The 20,837-nt window shown below is 41.2% G+C and overlaps 2 protein-coding genes across 3 annotated transcripts in view; one reads left to right on the forward strand and one right to left on the reverse strand.

The window, feature by feature from the left end:
- Nucleotides 1-19,499, reverse strand: part of zgc:162331 (uncharacterized protein LOC793007 homolog) — a 110,632-nt gene extending 91,133 nt beyond the window's left edge. For both annotated transcript variants that reach the window (XM_061029770.1, XM_061029769.1), the window contains exon 1: nt 19,152-19,499. The gene's annotated coding sequence lies outside the window, so the exon portion shown is untranslated. The remainder of the gene's footprint in view (nt 1-19,151) is intronic.
- Nucleotides 1,179-15,906, forward strand: LOC132956364 (alpha-2,8-sialyltransferase 8E-like). Its single transcript, XM_061029771.1, has 7 exons — nt 1,179-1,253; nt 12,079-12,153; nt 12,242-12,316; nt 13,436-13,577; nt 14,341-14,453; nt 14,560-14,652; nt 14,736-15,906. Exons 1-7 carry the CDS (start codon nt 1,204-1,206, stop codon nt 15,196-15,198), a joined length of 1,011 nt encoding a protein of 336 aa, XP_060885754.1. The 5' UTR covers nt 1,179-1,203; the 3' UTR covers nt 15,199-15,906.
- Nucleotides 19,500-20,837: the final 1,338 nt, after the last annotated feature.

Raw genomic sequence — 20,837 nt, forward strand, 5'->3', positions numbered from 1 at the left:
CTGGAAAAATACCAGTTACACTTCAAACACAAGAACCTGGTATGGCTCACTTAATGAGCAGAACAATTGTTCAACAAGTGTTCATGGGAGAAAAGTTTCATCTTTAGCATCAGGTTCACTTTCATCTCAGCAGTCTCTAGAAACAAACGCTTGTGGTTCCTCATATGTGGTTTGCAAGTAACAGCAATTAGCCTTTATATGATATATGATATGAAATGATAGTTGATACTATAAAAACTGGATGTTTTATCCTTAATGGTTTACATTATAATGCATCATTGTGAATTAAAATGTAGCATTATAACCCAAACATTAAAACATGACAAGCTGCAACCGTCTACAATCGAGCACTTGTGGGACTATCTGGGAATTCAAAACACAAACCGTGTTACACAACAAACCAGTAACAAGATCATGGATACAGTAGCCATAGTGGTGTGGTTAAAGTATTTGACTTTAATCCCACTGCTCAAGCGATGATAGATTCTAAGACTGTATAAGTATTGTATCACTTATTGTAAATATATTCTTAGAAAATGTTTCTATAAAACAGGCTGTTTGTTTACAAGCTGTCGATTGTCTCATCTGACTCCTACCCTGTGGCAGCATTACAGGCATGAAAACAATCTACAATATAGAAATAGTTCATCTTTCAGCTGATGGTCTATTTTGCTTTTGTAGGTCAAAAAGAGGCATCAATATGTATTTTGGTCAGTTTGATCAAAAGTTTAAAAACTTCCCACAGGAGCTTTAAGACACCAAAATCCAAATTAAGCAGGATTTAAATTGGTATTGAAAAATGAAAAATAATGAGTAAGTTATTGAAAATGAAGTATCCTTCCAGTTGTCACAACTTGAGAAATCAGCCATCGGGATCAAAACAGGGATTTACTTGCTTTTGGAACCAGCTCCACGTGGCCACTCGAGGAACTGCGATTTTGGCACTTCAGCTTTACTTACTTTCTGAGCACTTGAAGTTGTTTCTTGGTTGACATTAGTTTGGCAGAGTTACAGAAGAATAATAAAGTACAGGAAAGCATTTATATGAATGCTACTATTCTAATAAAGCATGTGGACAAGAAATACAGAAGTGTTTCAGGTAGACTTTTCTTTGTTGTATGTGCAGATCATGTATAGAATGTTAATACACGAGTTTTATTGTTAATCATTTTCATCCAGCTCAAGTCACTCTTCTCTCCGGTGATGACTCTCCTGTGTTTGTCGAGCCTGCTGATCTGGTACTTACTGGACAGGTAAGTGTGAAAATGACATTTCCCTTGGCTACATGCACACTCTCACACATAGACTGCCAAACCACATCACAGATATGTTGTTTTAGTTCTTCCTGCACCCGTTAGCCGTTCATACTGCTCAAATGCACGTAGCCTTTGTAGACGTGTTAATCTTTTCTTTTTCTCGGCTTCATTCATATGCATATAGGATATCTTATTAGGAACTACGTGTGTCTGTGTTCTTAAACAGTGGAGAGGACGAGGAGCTTTAAGTAATTTATTTTATAAAAACAAAGAAATGCTAGAAAATGTGAAAATTACAGTTGGTTATATTAAGATTATTTTAGTAACGACACAGACAGAGAGGAAGAAGAGAAACACAGAGACAGAGAGGAAGAAGAGAAACACAGAGACAGAGAGGAAGAAGAGAAACACACAGACAGAGAGGAAGAAGAGAAACATAGAGACAGAGAGGAAGAAGAGAAATACAGAGACAGAGAGGAAGAAGAGAAACACAGAGACAGAGAGGAAGAAGAGAAATACAGAGACAGAGAGGAAGAAGAGAAACACAGAGACAGAGAGGAAGAAGAGAAACATAGAGACAGAGAGGAAGAAGAGAAATACAGAGACAGAGAGGAAGAAGAGAAACACAGAGACAGAGAGGAAGAAGAGAAACACAGAGACAGAGAGGAAGAAGAGAAATACAGAGACAGAGAGGAAGAAGAGAAACACAGAGACAGAGAGGAAGAAGAGAAACACAGAGACAGAGAGGAAGAAGAGAAACACAGAGACAGAGAGGAAGAAGAGAAACACAGAGATAGAGAGGAAGAAGAGAAACACAGAGACAGAGAGAAATTCCTGGATGAGACAGAGAAAGGGTAAATATTTCTGACTAGTAGGCCCTTTGTGTATTACTTTTGTGTCTCCATAATTGTATTTTCTTGTGTGTTATCCATTCACTAAGATAAAACACAGGATGATCACAATCAACCTCCTGCAACCTGCTAGAACAGAACATTACACCATTGGTTCTCAACTGGTCTAACTTCAGGACCCACTACCAACCTCTTCATGAAAAATCAGTAGGCCTACCCAAATTTCTAATATTTTCAACCAATCAGATTTATTCAGTAGAAAAGTGTGCAAGTTTGGACTTCAGAAGGTACAAAAATGTGACTGATCAAAGGATCAGAACAACACAAACATGCTTCAAATTCACAGCCTTTTAGACCTTTTGTTTTCAGTACACATTCAGTACCCACTGAAAAAGGCTCCTCGACCCACTTTAGGGTCCCGACCCATCAGTTGAGAACCACTACATCAGCCCAACAAATGCAGGAGGGCCCCCAAATGACTAAATCCGCCACTGTCTGCATTATGATGCTGTTATTTCTGCAAACCTTATTCCCGTAATTTGCGAGTAATCACAAGAAAGACCGTTTCTATCTCGGGCTCATACAGCTGAAGTGAGCCAGCGTGTGGCCGATTAAAAACGTATTTCATTTCTCTTTATCTCCTCTTTCTGCCTCTCTCTTCATCTCCTTTGTCTCTGTGTGTTTCTTTATTTCACCATCTTCACTTGTAGGAATCTGTAAGCTTGTGTTTATGATGTTACAGGACTTTGGGGCAGTACTGTGCATCAAACACCCTGATGTGCATCATGGAAAAGTCCATGTACTGCGGCTGGAGGGGGAGGGGGCCCTGAGACATGAGTTATAGATGAATTAGCCATTCTTCTGATTACATTTTTTAGAAAAACATAACTTAACACAAAGTTAAATAATAATAAATTGATAATAATAATAATAATTCTTAAACTTGTTTTTCTTAGGGCATTTTATAGAGCCCAGGCAGGTTGGGGGGCCAATACAATTACCTACCTATGCCTAATGGTTAAGTCCGCCACTGGTTAGAGGAGTGCCACAACAGACATTCATAGATAATCTTAGACATCATACAAATTTTTAAATACCCACTTTGCATCAACATTGACAGTCAACCCTGCACTCTTGACAAACAGGAATAGCTGGTCGTCACAAGGTAAACCTTTAAACTTAAAGTGAAGGCTTGTTTTATTGTCAAGGTAGTTGATTTTAGGTTCGTGGTGTCTTGTGGTGTCAACGACTTCTTATCTAACATTTTTGTGTTTTACTTGATGTTTGAGTGACTGTTCTGACATATTTCAGCCTCCTGTCTGCTTGCTCAGGTAAATCTTGAAATTTGGCAGAAGTGAGGATACACTCAGACTTTTTTTTTTTTTTTCTTTTACTGTGTGGTGACACTGCAGGGATATCTTACAGTAAAAGACGACAGTGACAGTGAAAGAGAAGCAGGCAAGAGAGAAACATTGACTGGATCCATAATCAAAGGACTAGCTTTTTACCTGGAACATGAAGGTAAGAATCAACTCTTTTTGTAGTTTGTAAATTATTAGGGCCCGAAGCATTGACAAGTGCCAACTCAGTGACATTCAATGTCATAAAAATTGTATGAGTGTTCAAGTGTTCATGGGAGAAAATTAGTTTCATCTTTAGCATCAGGTTCACCTTCTTATCAGGTTTGCAAGTAACAGCAATTCAACACGAACTTCCTAAGTACAGACAGCACATGAAGTGTCCCACCAGAGGAGCTAACACACTGGACCACTGCTACACAGTAATAAAGGACTCATATCACTATGTTCACCGTGCAGCTTTGGGACTCTCTGATCACTGCCTAATTCACCTCATCCCGACCTACAGGCAGAAGTTAAAAACTGCTAAGCCTGTAGTAAGGACTGTAAGGAAATGGACAGAGGAGTCAAAACAGGAGTTACAGGCCTGCTTTGACTGCACTGATTGGAGTGTTTTTGAAGCTGCATCAGTAAATCTCAATGAACTCACTGACACTGTGACATCATATATCAGCTTCTGTGAGGACATGTGTGTGCAGACCAAGACCTTCTGCACATACAACAACAACAAGCCCTGGTTTACACCTCATCTAAGGAAGCTGCGTCAGGCCAAGAGGAGGCCTACAGGAGTGGGGACCGGGACCTGTTCAAGCAGGCCAGACACAAACTGACGAAGGCGATCTGAGTAGCTAAGAGGAGCTACACTGAGAAGTTAAAACAAAGCTTCTCAGCTAACGACCCTTCAGAAGTCTGGAAAGGCCTGCGAGAAGTAACAAGCTACAGGAGATCCACCCCCCACCCTGCCGGTACCAATTGACTGGCTGAAGATATTTAATATTATACCTTTGTACAAAGAGAGCACAGTTTACCAAAGTAAAATTATTTGTGTGTTTAAGCATACCTGGCCAATAAAGATGATTCTGATTCTGATTCTCTTAAGGCCCTGACACACCAAGCAGACAGCCAAGAACTGGTGGCGACAAAGGCTACCTGTGGCGTCGGCGGGCGATGCCTCTTGACTTGGCCAAACAGTTGCACTAGAACACACTGCAAAGACGACAGCCAACGGCCAACCACCACGTACGTTCTGCGCATGCGTGAGAGGAAATAGCTCTCCATGCCAGCAGGCGCCGGTAGTCTGTAATCGTCATTCCAAAAAGGGGAAACTGGAAAAGGACGAGGAAGAACGCGGACAAATAAACCGTTGTTTTGCCACGAGAAGACAATTCTCTCACCGCTGTCACTCAACACTCGTAATATAGGTACTTCTAATGGAGAATAATGTCTGATAAAAAGTTGGCGCTGGCGTTGTCAGCCCTTCGTCTTTTATTAGTGGCCTTTAAGACCCTGACACACCAAGGAGATTGTCGGCCGTCTGTGAGCGGTTGCCCCCCTAGTTTTTGCAGTGTGTCCAGCTCCGTCGCTACCAGTCGGCCCCAGTTGGCCTTTTTTTGGCTGACCCTACATATTGAATCGGAGGACCCGTCGCTGGCTCAGTTGGGGGTAGGACTCTCTCTGATTGGCTGTTCAGTTAAGCGAAACAGGAGAGCCAGTGCACAAGAAGAAATATGGAAGCGCCTATTCTATTCTAGTTCCACTAATAAAAGACCAACGGCTGACAACGGCAGCGATTTTGGCACTTCAGCTTTACTTACTTTCTGAGCACTTGAAGTTGTTTCTTGGTTAACATTAGTTTGGCAGAGTTACAGAAGAAGAATAAAGTACAGGAAAGCATTTATATAAATGCTACTATTCTAATAAAGCATGTGGACAAGAAATACAGAAGTGTTTCAGGTAGACTTTTCTTTGTTGTATGTGCAGATCATGTATGGAATGCTGATACACGAGTTTTATTGTTACTCATTTTCATCCAGCTCAAGTCACTCTTCTCTCCTGTGATGACTCTCCTGTGTTTGTCGAGCCTGCTGATCTGGTACTTACTGGACAAGTGAGTGTGAAAATGACATTTACCTTGGCTACATGCACACTCTCACACATAGACTGCCAAACCACATCACAGATATGTTGTTTTACTTCTTCCTGCACCCGTTAGCCGTTCATACTGCTAAAATGCACGTAGCCTTTGTAGACGTGTTAATCTTTTCTTTTTCTCGGCTTCATTCATATGCGTATAGGATATCTTATTAGGAACTACGTGTGTCTGTGTTCTTAAACAGTGGAGAGGACGAGGAGCTTTAAGTAATTTATTTTATAAAAACAAAGAAATGCAAGAAAATGTGAAAATTACAGTTGGTTATATTAAGATTATTTTAGTAATGACACAAACAGAGAGGAAGAAGAGAAACACAGAGACAGAGAGGAAGAAGAGAAACACAGAGACAGAGAGGAAGAAGAGAAACATAGAGACAGAGAGGAAGAAGAGAAACACAGAGACAGAGAGGAAGAAGAGAAACACAGAGACAGAGAGGAAGAAGAGAAATACAGAGACAGAGAGGATGAAGAGAAATACAGAGACAGAGAGGAAGAAGAGAAATACAGAGACAGAGAGGAAGAAGAGAAATACAGAGACAGAGAGGATGAAGAGAAACACAGAGAGGATGAAGAGAAACACAGAGAGGATGAAGAGAAATACAGAGACAGAGAGGATGAAGAGAAACACAGAGAGGAAGAAGAGAAACACAGAGACAGAGAGGAAGAAGAGAAATACAGAGACAGAGAGGAAGAAGAGAAACACAGAGACAGAGAGGAAGAAGAGAAACACAGAGACAGAGAGGATGAAGAGAAACACAGAGACAGAGAGGAAGAAGAGAAACACAGAGAGGAAGAAGAGAAATACAGAGACAGAGAGGAAGAAGAGAAATACAGAGAGGAAGAAGAGAAACACAGAGACAGAGAGGAAGAAGAGAAATACAGAGACAGAGAGGAAGAAGAGAAATACAGAGAGGAAGAAGAGAAACACAGAGACAGAGAGGAAGAAGAGAAATACAGAGAGGAAGAAGAGAAATACAGAGACAGAGAGGAAGAAGAGAAACACAGAGATAGAGAAAAATTCCTGGATGAGGCAGAGAAAGGGTAAATATTTCTGACTAGTAGGCCCTATGTGTATTACTTTTGTGTCTCCATAATTGTATTTTCTTGTGTGTTATCCATTCACTAAAATAAAACACAGGATGATCACAATCAACCTCCTGCAACCTGCTAGAACAGAACATTACACCAGTGGTTCTCAACTGGTCTAACTTCAGGACCCACTACCAACCTCTTTATGAAAAATCAGTAGGCCTACCCAAATTTCTAATATTTTCAACCAATCAGATTTATTCAATAGAAAAGTGTGCAAGTTTGGACTTCAGAAGGTACAAAAATGTGACTGATCAAAGGAACAGAACAACACAAACATGCTTCAAATTCACAGCCTTTTAGACCTTTTGTTTTCAGTACACATTCAGTACCCACTGAAAAAGGCTCCTCGACCCACTTTAGGGTCCCGACCCATCAGTTGAGAACCACTACATCAGCCCAACAAATGCAGGAGGGCCCCCAAATGACTAAATCCGCCACTGTCTGCATTATGATGCTGTTATTTCTGCAAACCTTATTCCCGTAATTTGCGAGTAATCACAAGAAAGACCGTTTCTATCTCGGGCTCATACAGCTGAAGTGAGCCAGCGTGTGGCCGCTTAAAAATGTATTTCATTTCTCTTTATCTCCTCTTTCTGCCTCTCTCTTCATCTCCTTTGTCTCTGTGTGTTTCTTTATTTCACCATCTTCACTTGTAGGAATCTGTAAGCTTGTGTTTATGATGTTACAGGACTTCGGGGCAGCACTGTGCATCAAACACCCTGATGTGCATCATGGAAAAGTCCATGTAGTGCGGCTGGAGGGGGAGGGGGCCCTGAGACATGAGTTATAGATGAATTAGCCATTCTTCTGATTACATTTTTTAGAAAAACATAACTTAACACAAAGTTAAATAATAATAAATTGATAATAATAATAATAATTCTTAAACTTGTTTTTTTTAGGCCATTTTATAGAGCCCATGCAGGTTGGGGGCCCAATACAATTACCTACCTATGCCTAATGGTGAAGTCTGCCACTGGTTAGAGGAGTGCCACAACAGACATTCATAGATAATCATAGACATCATAACAAATTTTAAATACCCACTTTGCATCAACATTGACAATCAACCCTGCACTGTTGACAAACAGGAATTGCTGGTCGTCACAAGGTAAACCTTTAAACTTAAAGTGAAGGCTTGTTTTATTGTCAAGGTAGTTGATTTTAGGTTCGTGGTGTCTTGTGGTGTCAACGACTTCTTATCTAACATTTTTGTGTTTTACTTGATGTTTGAGTGACTGTTCTGACATATTTCAGCCTCCTGTCTGCTTGCTCAGGTAAATCTTGAAATTTGGCAGAAGTGAGGATACACTCAGACTTTTCTTTTTTTTTTTTTTTTTTTTACTGTGTGGTGACACTGCAGGGATATCTTACAGTGAAAGACGACAGTGACAGTGAAAGAGAAGCAGGCAAGAGAGAAACATTGACTGGATCCATAATCAAAGGACTAGCTTTTTACCTGGAACATGAAGGTAAGAATCAACTCTTTTTGTAGTTTGTAAATTATTAGGGCCCGAAGCATTGACAAGTGCCAACTCAGTGACATTCAATGTCATAAAAATTATATGAGTGTTCAAGTGTTCATGGGAGAAAATTAGTTTCATCTTTAGCATCAGGTTCACCTTCTTATCAGGTTTGCAAGTAACAGCAATTCAACACGAACTTCCTAAATACAGACAGCACATGAAGTGTCCCACCAGAGGAGCTAACACACTGGACCACTGCTACACAGTAATAAAGGACTCATATCACTATGTTCCCCGTGCAGCTTTGGGACTCTCTGATCACTGCCTAATTCACCTCATGCTGACCTACAGGCAGAAGTTAAAAACTGCTAAGCCTGTAGTAAGGACTGTAAGGAAATGGACAGAGGAGTCAAAACAGGAGTTACAGGCCTGCTTTGACTGCACTGATTGGAGTGTTTTTGAAGCTGCATCAGTAAATCTCAATGAACTCACTGACACTGTGACATCATAGATCAGCTTCTGTGAGGACATGTGTGTGCAGACCAAGACCTTCTGCACAAACAACAACAACAATCCCTGGTTTACACCTCATCTAAGGAAGCTGCGTCAGGCCAAGAGGAGGCCTACAGGAGTGGGGACCGGGACCTGTTCAAGCAGGCCAGACACAAACTGACGAAGGCGATCTGAGTAGCTAAGAGGAGCTACACTGAGAAGTTAAAACAAAGCTTCTCAGCTAACGACCCTTCAGAAGTCTGGAAAGGCCTGCGAGAAGTAACAAGCTACAGGAGACCCACCCCGCACCCTGCCGGTAGCAATTGACTGGCTGAAGATATTTAATATTATACCTTTGTACAAAGAGAGCACAGTTTACCAAAGTAAAATTATTTGTGTGTTTAAGCATACCTGGCCAATAAAGATGATTCTGATTCTGATTCTCTTAAGGCCCTGACACACCAAGCAGACAGCCAAGAACTGGTGGCGACAAAGGCTACCTGTGGCGTCGGCGGGCGATGCCTCTTGACTTGGCCAAAAAGTTGCACTAGAACACACTGCAAAGACGACAGCCAACGGCCAACCACCACGTACGTTCTGCGCATGCGTGAGAGGAAATAGCTCTCCATGCCAGCAGGCGCCGGTAGTCTGTAATCGTCATTCCAAAAAGGGGAAACTGGAAAAGGACGAGGAAGAACGCGGACAAATAAACCGTTGTTTTGCCACGAGAAGACAATTCTCTCACCGCTGTCACTCAACACTCGTAATATAGGTACTTCTAATGGAGAATAATGTCTGATAATAAGTTGGCGCTGGCGTTGTCAGCCCTTCGTCTTTTATTAGTGGCCTTTAAGACCCTGACACACCAAGGAGATTGTCGGCCGTCTGTGAGCGGTTGCCCCCCTAGTTTTTGCAGTGTGTCCAGCTCCGTCGCTACCAGTCGGCCCCAGTTGGCCTTTTTTTGGCCGACCCTACATATTGAATCGGAGGACCCGTCGCTGGCTCAGTTGGGGGTAGGACTCTCTCTGATTGGCTGTTCAGTTAAGCGAAACAGGAGAGCCAGTGCACAAGAAGAAATATGGAAGCGCCTCTTCTATTCTAGTTCCACTAATAAAAGACCAAGGGCTGACAACGGCAGCGATTTTGGCACTTCAGCTTTACTTACTTTCTGAGCACTTGAAGTTGTTTCTTGGTTAACATTAGTTTGGCAGAGTTACAGAAGAAGAATAAAGTACAGGAAAGCATTTATATAAACGCTATTATTATAATAAAGCATGTGGACAAGAAATACAGAAGTGTTTCAGGTAGACTTTTCTTTGTTGTATGTGCAGATCATGTATGGAATGCTAATACATGAGTTTTATTGTTACTCATTTTCATCCAGCTCAAGTCACTCTTCTCTCCTGTGATGACTCTCCTGTGTTTGTCGAGCCTGCTGATGTGGTACTTACTGGACAGGTAAGTGTGAAAATTACATTTACCTTTGCTACGTGCACACTCTCACACACATAGACTGCCAAACCACATCACAGATATGTTGTTTTTGTCAAGGTTTGAGAAAAACTAAGAGGAGGACCCAGATGCAGATCTAACAAATATGATTTATTTCAAATAAAGATCAAAAGTCCAAAACACAAAAAAACAAGGAGCCACGAGTACGCACAAGAGACACTAGTAAACTGACGACAAACGACAATGAACTGACACAGAGGGGACGAAACACAGAGACTAAATAGACATAATCAGACACAGGTGAGACTAACAAGACACAGGTGAGGACAATCAGTGCAATCACACTGGGAAACACACAGGAATACAAGAAACACTGAAGACAACTACAAACTAAATCATGAAACACTAAAGACACACAGAACTCAAGAATGAAACAAAACACATTAGAACATAAAGAAACACTAGGATATGAAGTTACAAAATAACACATGAAACACTAACCTAGAAAACACACAAGAGAAACAACACCATCAGGGAAGAATGAGAACTAAAAACAACAAGAAAATCTTAACTCTGAAAATAAGAACCCAAATCATGACAGTTTTACTTCTTCCTGCACCCTTTAGCCGTTCATACTGCTAAAATGCACGTAGCCTTTGTCGACGTGTTAATCTTTTCTTTTTCTCGGCTTCATTCATATGCATATAGGATATCTTATTAGGCACCACGTGTGTCTGTGTTCTTAAACAGTGGAGATAAGAGGAAAGAAGATTGTCAAATGAAGCTGCTGAAATATCACTTGATCAAGTAGGCCTACATTGCAAAAACAAAAACTGTGCACAGCTACAGAATAGCCCATACACTTTATTTTTCTGTGTTACAATGATGCCATGGTAATGCCACTCATTGGACGTGATGCAAGAGGAGCTTAACAGCTGCAGTTTCCCCAATTACATTACAAGGTATTTATCAAGCAATCACAATCGTTCATATGGCCGTGGATTTTGTAGTCAGTCGACCAAAACCAGAGGCGCTGCTTGTCAACAGGCAAGGCAGGCAACTGCTCGGGACCCCAGACCAGTAGGGGGCCCCAGAGGGCTCACAAACTTCAACCAAAGCAGTGGCTCAAAATGTGCAAATTTTGCAATGACAGTAGGAAACCTCCCTTTGGGTGCCCCATCTGAAAGCACTCATTCTATTGCTGAGAAAACCAAAGTTTATCAATGAAAGTCACTGAAGAAAAATGAAGAAGAATTAGCCGTCTATAGGAGAGAAAGGAAGAGGAGTAAGCGTCGGCTGGCAGACATGATGGTGATGAACTCTGGTTGAAGGGCCCCAACAGACTTTAGAATCGCCACTGACCAAAACAGTTTCTTAGGAAGTTGAAAACAGGAACAGAAGATGATGATAGCTGTAAAAGTAACACCGCAGACCACAGATTTTTGCAGATGACATGTAGCTACGTAGCAAAAATCTCTGCTCAAGAGTTTGTAGACTGGTTGTTCATTCATGGTGTATGAAGTTGACAGTTACTGAACACTGAATTCATGATGTTTACTCCATTGGCTTTAGCATTAGTTGGAGTTTGAAATTTCTACAGAATGGCATCAAATCTTTCACTTGTTAAATGCTGATTCATTATGTCTTCTGTATGTTTTGAACAAAGAACACAGAACACTCAAAATGGGAGTTTTTGTTCTCAAGTGATGAAAACTAATTATAAAGCTAACATGTTGGCCTATGTGAGCTTTTGGATTTAGGGGTGATTTTCTTTGTGTTGGCTGTCTTTTTGAGGAGGGTCTGTCCACAAAGTAACTATTCATAACTGTAAATGTGGGGAGTGGTTCATAGTCTGTATGCAGGGTCCAGAATGTGGTGTTACGCACGTTTACATTATCTATGTGTGCCTTGCTTCTGAATCAACACATCTGTCCTTCTTTTTCTTTTGTTTGTTCCACAGTGATGTGGACCAGCACTTACCAGCCCCTCAGAGGAAAAGAGCCTCCAAGACCTTTGACCTCTGCAAAGAATGCAAGTGAGTGTGCAAACACCGTCACTGCTTCATGACTGCCATCAGATGAAGGGATGTGTATCTTAGTTTGAATGTTTTTGTTTTTTCACAGTAATACGATCATAAAAGTAATGCAGAATTACTCCCAAGCCTGGAAGAAGCAGGAGGACAATTTTAAAAAGTTCAGGTAAAACAAAAAGGTCGTCTTGGTTTTGAACTTTAAGGGGAAAAAATAAAAGAAGGTAAGAATTACGTACTTTTAAGTTCCATGACGCTGGGTGGTAAAGGAGGTCAAAAGGGTAATAAAACCCATCATAGTGCCTAATAAGATGGCCAAGTGTGATTAAAAGGTTAAACAGAATGAAACATGAATCACATTATAGAACTATTACCAGTGTTTGGGCCTGTTCCAAAAAAATGCAACACAACTTTTGGGTTTTGGTGCCCAACAGCATGCAGCTGGTGACTTAAAAAAAAAACAAAGAAAATATAGTTATTTTTATCCATGCCCCTCAGAAAACCTGAGTCTGCCTGTGCAGATCAACAAACACAACTTGGTTACAGCTGAGTCCATTTACATTGTGATAGGAGCCCACAATATACACAATGGGTCAAATAAGGATCATCAAATGTTCCTCCACAGAATGAGAGTTAGTCACTTTTTATAAGAAAGAGGGGAGGGGGAGATGTACAGTCTTCTAAAATCCCTCTTTGGGCCTTTTCCATGTAACTTTACTAGCTGGGTAAGTAAAGAGATAAGAGAAGACAGAAATATCAATCACACAATCAAGGTTAAGATACAACCCAATAATTTGAATGGCTAAAAAAAGACTTTACTCTTTGCATGTTTTACTCGAGGACAAGCTCAGAAAAGATGAGTCAGAGTGCCCTCGTCTGATTGTCACATATTAAGTCTGTCCTCGAAAAATGAATGTGATTCATGACCTTAAACTGTAAACATTGAATGTTTGAACAAAATCAGAATCTGTGCAGGATCAGAATAGTTTCCTCTTAAGACGGATAGAAAGAAGAACAGCTGAAGAAGTGGGAAAGAGAAGTGGAAATACATGTGGAGTGAAGTTGAGGAACTTCTCTGTAAATGTTAAACACTTGGTCTAAATATAACACACATTAAAATCATGTGTGTGTTGATAAAACAGAGAGGACTTTGCCTGAAACACACATGACTGCCCTTAATGTTTATTTGCTCTTTAAAAAAAACAAAAAACTAAACAAACATTTGAGGGAGCATCAAAACATCAGAGTCACTTGTACATGGTTTAACAAAGTCCTTGTGGTTCCCCAGATCTCAGCTGAGCAACAGCTGCAGTGGTTTTGACAAAGCCATCCTTAACCAGGCCAACACTGTAGTGGATCCAGAGTTCGTTTATGATTGGGGAAAGAGCAGCTTCCAGGTGTCTCAGGAGGTTTTTAACACCTTTACAAAGGTATTTTGTTTGGCACTCATGAATATAACCAACACATCCACAATATCTGCTACTTGTTTGGCATTGTGATTGTTCCTGTAATGTCTGACTAAAAGATTACACATTAATTAAACGAAACATTAAATAAATGCAAAAAACAACTTAGCATACACTTAACATGTGTATTTACACAAGTAATATGTTGGTAGACTTGGGATGCCTCGAGCTAGCTGGAGGGTTCACAGAGCTCCTTTGCTAATACAATCCCTGTCCTTTGAGCCAGACATTGGGCATAGCCAGCTAGCCACGTGGCTAACTATGCTGCAGCTGGAGGAAGTGACACTTAGCAGCTCTTAACTTAAGCTTTCTTACTCTCTTCGACTCAACTCTTTCCACAAATAAATTGGAAGTGAGGAACTCTTTTCAATCCAAATCTCAGGAAATGTTCCCCCAACCGCTTACAGCATGTATGTACACAAATTAACAACTGTGTCATCAGCAAGTTTAAAGCTGCCAGTATACTTCACAACAAAGTGATATACTGCTGAATTTATCCATTAAAAACAAGTGTGAAGCCCAAGTAGATGTTGGAAATTAAAACCTGAAGACTTCCAGGAGCACTCATATTTCAGCTGGCAACCTCTTTTAGGGGTGTCTGCTGCAGGGCATTTCCAAGAGGGAAACATTTGCAAATGCGATCCAGCAGTAAATTTGATCTACTGTATTATATCATCGGTATAATTATCATTATGTGGTAATACATAACCATTGATTACAATTCCAGGAGCATCCTTTCTCAAATAAAACATGGGACACGTGTTCTGTTGTTGGGAACGGAGGAATCCTGACTGACAGCAGCTGTGGAGAGAGAATTGATTCAGCTCAGTTTGTCATGAGGTGAGAAAGGTGTCCATTGTGGTGACAATGTCAACTCACAGTGTCAAAAATCATTTATGTTGAGATTCCACAAAAAAGATCTGACTTTTTTTTCTTGCTTCTTCAGGTGCAACCTTCCTCCTTTGGGAAATGGTTATGAGAAGCATGTCGGTGTCAAAACGGACCTTGTGACAGCGAACCCAAGCATCCTCAAGGAGAAGTGAGCAAGAGGCTGGATTTCACTTCACTGTCATTACAGAGTTCTTTTGTCTTGATGATTTATATCTGCTGTTGTGTCTCCAGGTATGAGTCTCTGATGAAGCGTCGTCGTCCGTTTGTGGAAAGTCTGCATATTTACGGCAACTCCTTGCTACTCTTTCCCTTCTCTCGTGGAAACACTGCTATATGTCTGCGGGCCATCTACAGTGTTGAGGACTTTGGAAGCCCCATTAGGCCCGTCTTCCTTAACCCTAAGTACTTCCACAGACTGTCTGCCTTCTGGCGTGTACATGGCTTGAGATTAGCGTTGATGAGCACCGGGCTACTTATGACTAGCATAGCTTTGGAGGTCTGTGAAAATGTGCATCTGTATGGGTTTTGGCCCTTCGATAATCACCCCTATGGACTCTATGACCTGAAGCACCACTACTATGATGACAGAAAAGCTAAAAGGTCCCACGCCATGCCCAACGAGTTTGAGCTCCTGATGCAGCTGCACAGACAGGGGGTGCTCAAGCTTCATCTGGGAGATTGTCAACGGTTATGACTATGAGTCATAATTGTATATAAGTCTTATTATGTTGGTCTGCTTTGTGTTCGGTGTTTCGTTTGTGCGTCTGTCTTTGTGCTGTGTTTCAGGTGCCCAGCCCTGATTGGAGAAACCCGGATGGTTGCTAATGTTTTCTGCAAAACAATTATGATCCAATCTTTTTATTAACGCTTCAAGTGTTCATCAGACACATGTTCACACAAGAATGCATTCCTTTGTATACTTCTATAAACATGTGGACTGGAGAGCTGTAGGGTTTTTGCACTATTCCAACTCTGATTTTTTTTTATACAACTAGTCTATGTATAACTGATATGTAACTCAGTTTTTGGTTTGACATTATTTTGGTTTGTTTGCATACTAGTTAGATAACAATATGTGTAAGTAATCTAGTTAAGGTAAGATAAATCTGAGACTTGCTCAAGAAACGGTCATTTCTCATGCTTTTATTTTGTATTTTAGAACATGTCATGCTAAGGTTACCTTGCTTCCTTTTTGGTATTTTGAAGCAACTTCCGGTTTTGAATGTTGTTTAACTTAACTTCGAGAAATAAACGTGATGTATGTATTAAGAGATGGTAAACAACAAAAAAGTTACGGTAAAAGGTGAATGTTAAAGTTTTGCAGCCCCCCACCGGACAATAATCTCTTACGGTGGTTTTGAATTATGAGTGAGCTTTACAATAAAGCAGATAAAAATCATCAGTTGAAGAGTCTATCTTTCGAAGGGTTTTCTACAATACAGATTTTTTTTTCAACATATTTTTATTAAAGCAAGTTCAAAATATACAGTGCAATTGGGATGCAGTCAACATTTTTATTTTTTCCTCAGAAACATTCAAAAACCCAGTATCACTTCGCCATGTAAACAACCCTCCCAGACCAACAAATAGACCTCTTAGTTTAAAGACAAGAATAAAAGTGCAAGATTGGAAAACTCACAGAAAAAAAAAAAAAAAAATACAATAACCAAATAAAAACAAATAAATAATAATAATGAAAATTGACGAGACAAACATAAATAAAAAATGAACAAACAACATTAACAGGAATGAAAGTCGTTATGTGCATACAACATAAGTAAATAGGAAAAACAGTATAACCTGTAAAAGAGACAAAATCACTCACACACACTGCTCAACAGGGGGAGAAAAGGGGGGGGGGGGGGGGGGGGGGGGGGGGGCGGCTGGACAGGCACGAGAGGACAGGATCAGTATCGGCAGGCGAAGGTGTACTACTACAATACCTCGTCAGGTGAGAGTTTCTCGTCAGTGTAAAACCTATCAGAGCACCCTCTAAGAGAGAATTTAATTTTCTCCAACTTAAGGAGAAATAAGACATCGGATTGGATTAATGTTTATACCTAAAACGTCGGAGATGGACTTAAAGAAGGATTGCCAATAATGAACTAATTTAGAACAGGACCAAAACATGTGAGTCAGGTTGCAAGGAGCCTGAGAGCATCTACCACAAGTTTCATCAATTGTATCCGGAAATATTCTGGAGAGTTTATATTTGCTGTAATGAAGTCTGTGGAGCACTTTAAACTGGATAAGAGACAGCCTAGCGCAGCTAGAAGAAGAATTAACAGCCCCAAGCGCCTTTTCCCAGAAATCCTCAGAAAGGTTGGTTTGTAATTTGCTTTCCCAATCAGCCTTGATCTTTTTTACCACGGACTCGTCAGTTGTGAACAGGAGGTCATAAAGGAAGGAAACCTGACCTTTGGGCAAGACTCTTGCCTTGAGTGCCAGATCAATGCCACTGGGGTTTGGAACATGAGGAAATGCCGGTGAGTGGGTCCTAGCAAAATCACAGAGCTGAAAATATCGAAAAAAGTCTGAGCCATTTAAATGGAATGCAGAACGTAATTGGTCGAAACTGGCAAAAACATCATTAACGTATAAGTCACCCAGACAGCGCAGGCCATTCCTCTCCAAAGATGCAAATCGTGGGTCAATCCAAGCTGGTAAAAAAAGGTGATTATTACAGATGGGCGTCGCTTTAGGGAGGGAGAGCCACCCAAAGTGTCATCTAATTTGTGACCATATTTTAAGTGTGCCTATTACCACAGTATTAGACGTGAAGCTAGAGGGAGAGAGGGGAAGGGTGCCACACACCAGAGATGGGAGAGAAGAAGAGCAGGAGTCAGCCTCTAATCGGCACCAGCTGCACTGGGGTGAGATAAAGTATAATTTTGTGAACATTGGCTGCCCAATAGTAGCTGATAAAATTAGGTAGCCCAAGCCCACCCACTGACCTGCTCCTCTGGAGTAAAATTTTACCCGTTCTCGCACGCTTACCAGCCCAAATAAAAGAAGAAATAATGTCGTTAATAGATTTAAAATAGGACTTAGGTAGAAATATGGGGAGACATTGAAATAAATACAAATATCTGGGTAGCACGTTCATTTTTACAGTCTGTACCCTTCCCGCCAGAGATAGTGGCAAACAATTCCACCTCTGTAGATCTGATTTGACTGCAGCAGTTAAAGCAGTGACATTTTTTTCACGGAGTGTACGAATGGTATGCATGATCATCACACCTAGGTACTTTATCCCTGTGTTAGATATTTTAAATGGTATGGACGACGGTGACATTTCTGCGGCCAGTTGATTAATCGGAAGACATTCACTTTTCAAAATATTTAATTTATATCCAGAAATAACGCCAAAAGTGTTCAGGAGCGAAAGGATAGGCGGAATACTTGTCAGGGGGTCACACACATAAAGGAGGAGATCGTCAGTATAAAGCGAGACGCGATGTTCAACCCCCCCGCCCCCCTTTTGATCCCTTTGAACCCTCCAACCGACTTTAAAGCAACTGATAACGGCTCAATGGCGAGTGCAAACAACAGCGGAGAGAGCGGACAGCCTTGCCTAGTGCCGCGAAAAAGAGGAAAAGGTCTTGAACACTGAGTGTTTGTACACACAGATGCGTAGGGGGAGGAGTAGAGTAGCTTAATCCAGGAGATGAAGCTGGCACTAAAACTGAACCGTTGCAAAGTGAAAAAGAGATATGCCCACTCCACCCTGTCGAAGGCCTTCTCTGCGTCGAGAGATATTACAGCCTCAGGCTCAGTAGAAGAGGACGGGGTGTGAATGATCCCGAGAAGCCTTCTGACATTAGAAAAAGAGTGCCTCCCCTTTATGAATCCTGTCTGATCTTCTGAGATTACTGTGGGCATAATAGCCTCCAGACGACGGGCTAGGACCTTAGATAATACAGAATTTGATTAATTTCTGACACATGATCATGTAGTGAAGACATGATCTTTTTTTTTCAGCTGCACAAAACCACAAAATACATCGTTTATAGTTTTGTGCTTTGCATTGCAAAGACATAACAGCGGACATCTCTCTATCTCTCTCTGGTCCAATGCAGAGTATGAAGTCAATTAGAGGTGAATTCTTTTTTCCCAGAGACCCCCCAACACTTTGCTGTTGAGGCTTTCAGGGTGTTTCAAGTGGGTCTCAGACCCCCAAGTGTTTCGCACCCTTTTGCTAAATAATTAGCACATTGTGAACTGCAAATTCGTTGTTTGGTGTTTAATCATTGGGAGTGAGGAAGGAGAGGGTCACTTTTATGTTACAGCTGGTTTCCCCTAGGCTGGTCATAACATCAACAAAGAAAAAAGTAGACCCATGGACTACTTTTTGCAAATGACGGCTCACTTGACCACAGTACACTCCAGTCAGGTGTGCACTGTGCACAGGCGACGACAGGCACACAGTTATATCCCATAACCGACTCACAAGCACAGAGGGTGGGGCAAAGTCGTGGTTCATTAGCATACCTAACAAGGCTAATAAATTACCTGATGCTCCGAACAGCATCAGACACACAAAGAGCAGGAGCAGAGGGGCTTCATCTGAAGTGCATGGCACGAAGGTTACACGAGGGGGAAGTTAAACTCAGGTTCTGAGAAGCAAATTCAGCCGAGTTGACTCACCTCTCTAAGAGACGCACTCAGATCCGGTCACCGTCCACCTTCTGTGCGTTAAAGCGCACAGCCGAAACAGAACTTTACGCGCTCCAAGGAGACCTTCCTCCAGCCCTCAGCGCTCGCTGGCTCTCAGAGACTTTCCCCGTCAGCCGGTTTGTGACTTTCACAACCGGTTCTGCTGAGTAGTGACCGATCCGACCCAGAGCTCCGGGTCCCCCATGAGGCTAGAGGCCGCAGCCAGGATGGATCTGATCAGGAAGCTGTGGAGGGCGAGGAAGCTGATCCTTGTGGTGCTCGTTCCGCTGTCACTGTCTCCTTTACCGCTCATCCACCCCACGATGGAATTTTAAGGTCCTTAAATTAACAAATAAAGTTACCCAAAGATGCATTTACAGACTTTGTATTGCAATTCAAGTCATTAAAGTAATCAAAAAGGCAGTATTGTGTACCATAGATATAAATTAAGGCCATTTCATGATATGGGAGATTGTTTTGCCCCTTTTAAGGGACCCAAGGATCAATACAGAATACACAAACAAAACAACACAATATAAGCATCATTTATAAACGCAGAATAGTTTGCTTTCTGATTAGCACTAAGTTTTATCAGACTATTAAAGTTGCTTAAAGTGACTGTGTAAAACAAGCTTGCAGATAATTGAAAAGCTAGATACACTACAGTTTCAACTACAACCTTCTAAGCAACAAGTATGAAGAATGTCTTCCATAACTCCTTATAACCATGGTTTGATTCAATCCATGAAATCTCGGTAAATTAATTCACAGGCAACATGATAATTACCTTCAAGAAATCCGAGACACAAAAACCATCCACATGATGTGTTGTTGTTCCTCCTTGTTGTTTCAATGGCTGCAGTTTCCTGATGGGATTTGTAGTGTGTGTGTGTGTGTGTGTGTGTGTGTGTGTGTGTGTGAGAGAGAGAGAGAGAGAGAGAGAGAGGGAATCAATCAAAAGCACTTTGTCCTCTGTTCTGATGAGTGCTTGTCCCGGTCATCAGCTGAGATGTGTGTGTGGAGAGGAGATGTCGTGACATGTTGATGAGATGGAGATCAGTAAGAGAGAGAAAGAGTGAACAACATGACACTCACACTCAGTTTGATAGTTTTCTGTAAGAGACACTGAAAAGAACAAAATCTGTCTCATATTGCCAGCTCAGCTTGTTTCAAGTCTCTGAGATGTGAAAGAACATGGGAAACAACATCACACTGAATAAATCTGTTCAGAAGTTGTTGCTCAATGTGACCGAGACACAGAGGCTTGAAGACGAGATGATTACAATGATTAAGAGTTTTTAAAGGTTTTATTCTTGTTACCTTTAGTTTTCAATCCAAACTGAATTGATTCTTGTTTAAATGTCTTGGTTCAATGGCTGAAGTTTGTCTGTTGTGTCTTCATTCAAAAAGAGTTGTGTTTGGGGTTTTAGAATTAAGTCAGGATCATGTTTCATGAGGCTCACACCTGTGAGATTTGTCTGGTTTAATGTCAGGAATGAGCATAAACTCCCTGGATTGTCAACATGCTCCTTGTTGAAGTGACATCCTATGGAAAGCGTGTGCTGCTGTGTCATATCTTGAGAAAAGCTTGACTGGGATCAGGCTCAAGTATGAGGATGAGCAGTACTACCAAATTAAAAGTCGTATAGTACCACTAAATCAGAGTCACAGCACTCT

Source organism: Labrus mixtus, chromosome 22, assembly GCF_963584025.1.
Source record: "Labrus mixtus chromosome 22, fLabMix1.1, whole genome shotgun sequence".
In the NCBI taxonomy this organism is placed as follows: domain Eukaryota; kingdom Metazoa; phylum Chordata; class Actinopteri; order Labriformes; family Labridae; genus Labrus; species Labrus mixtus.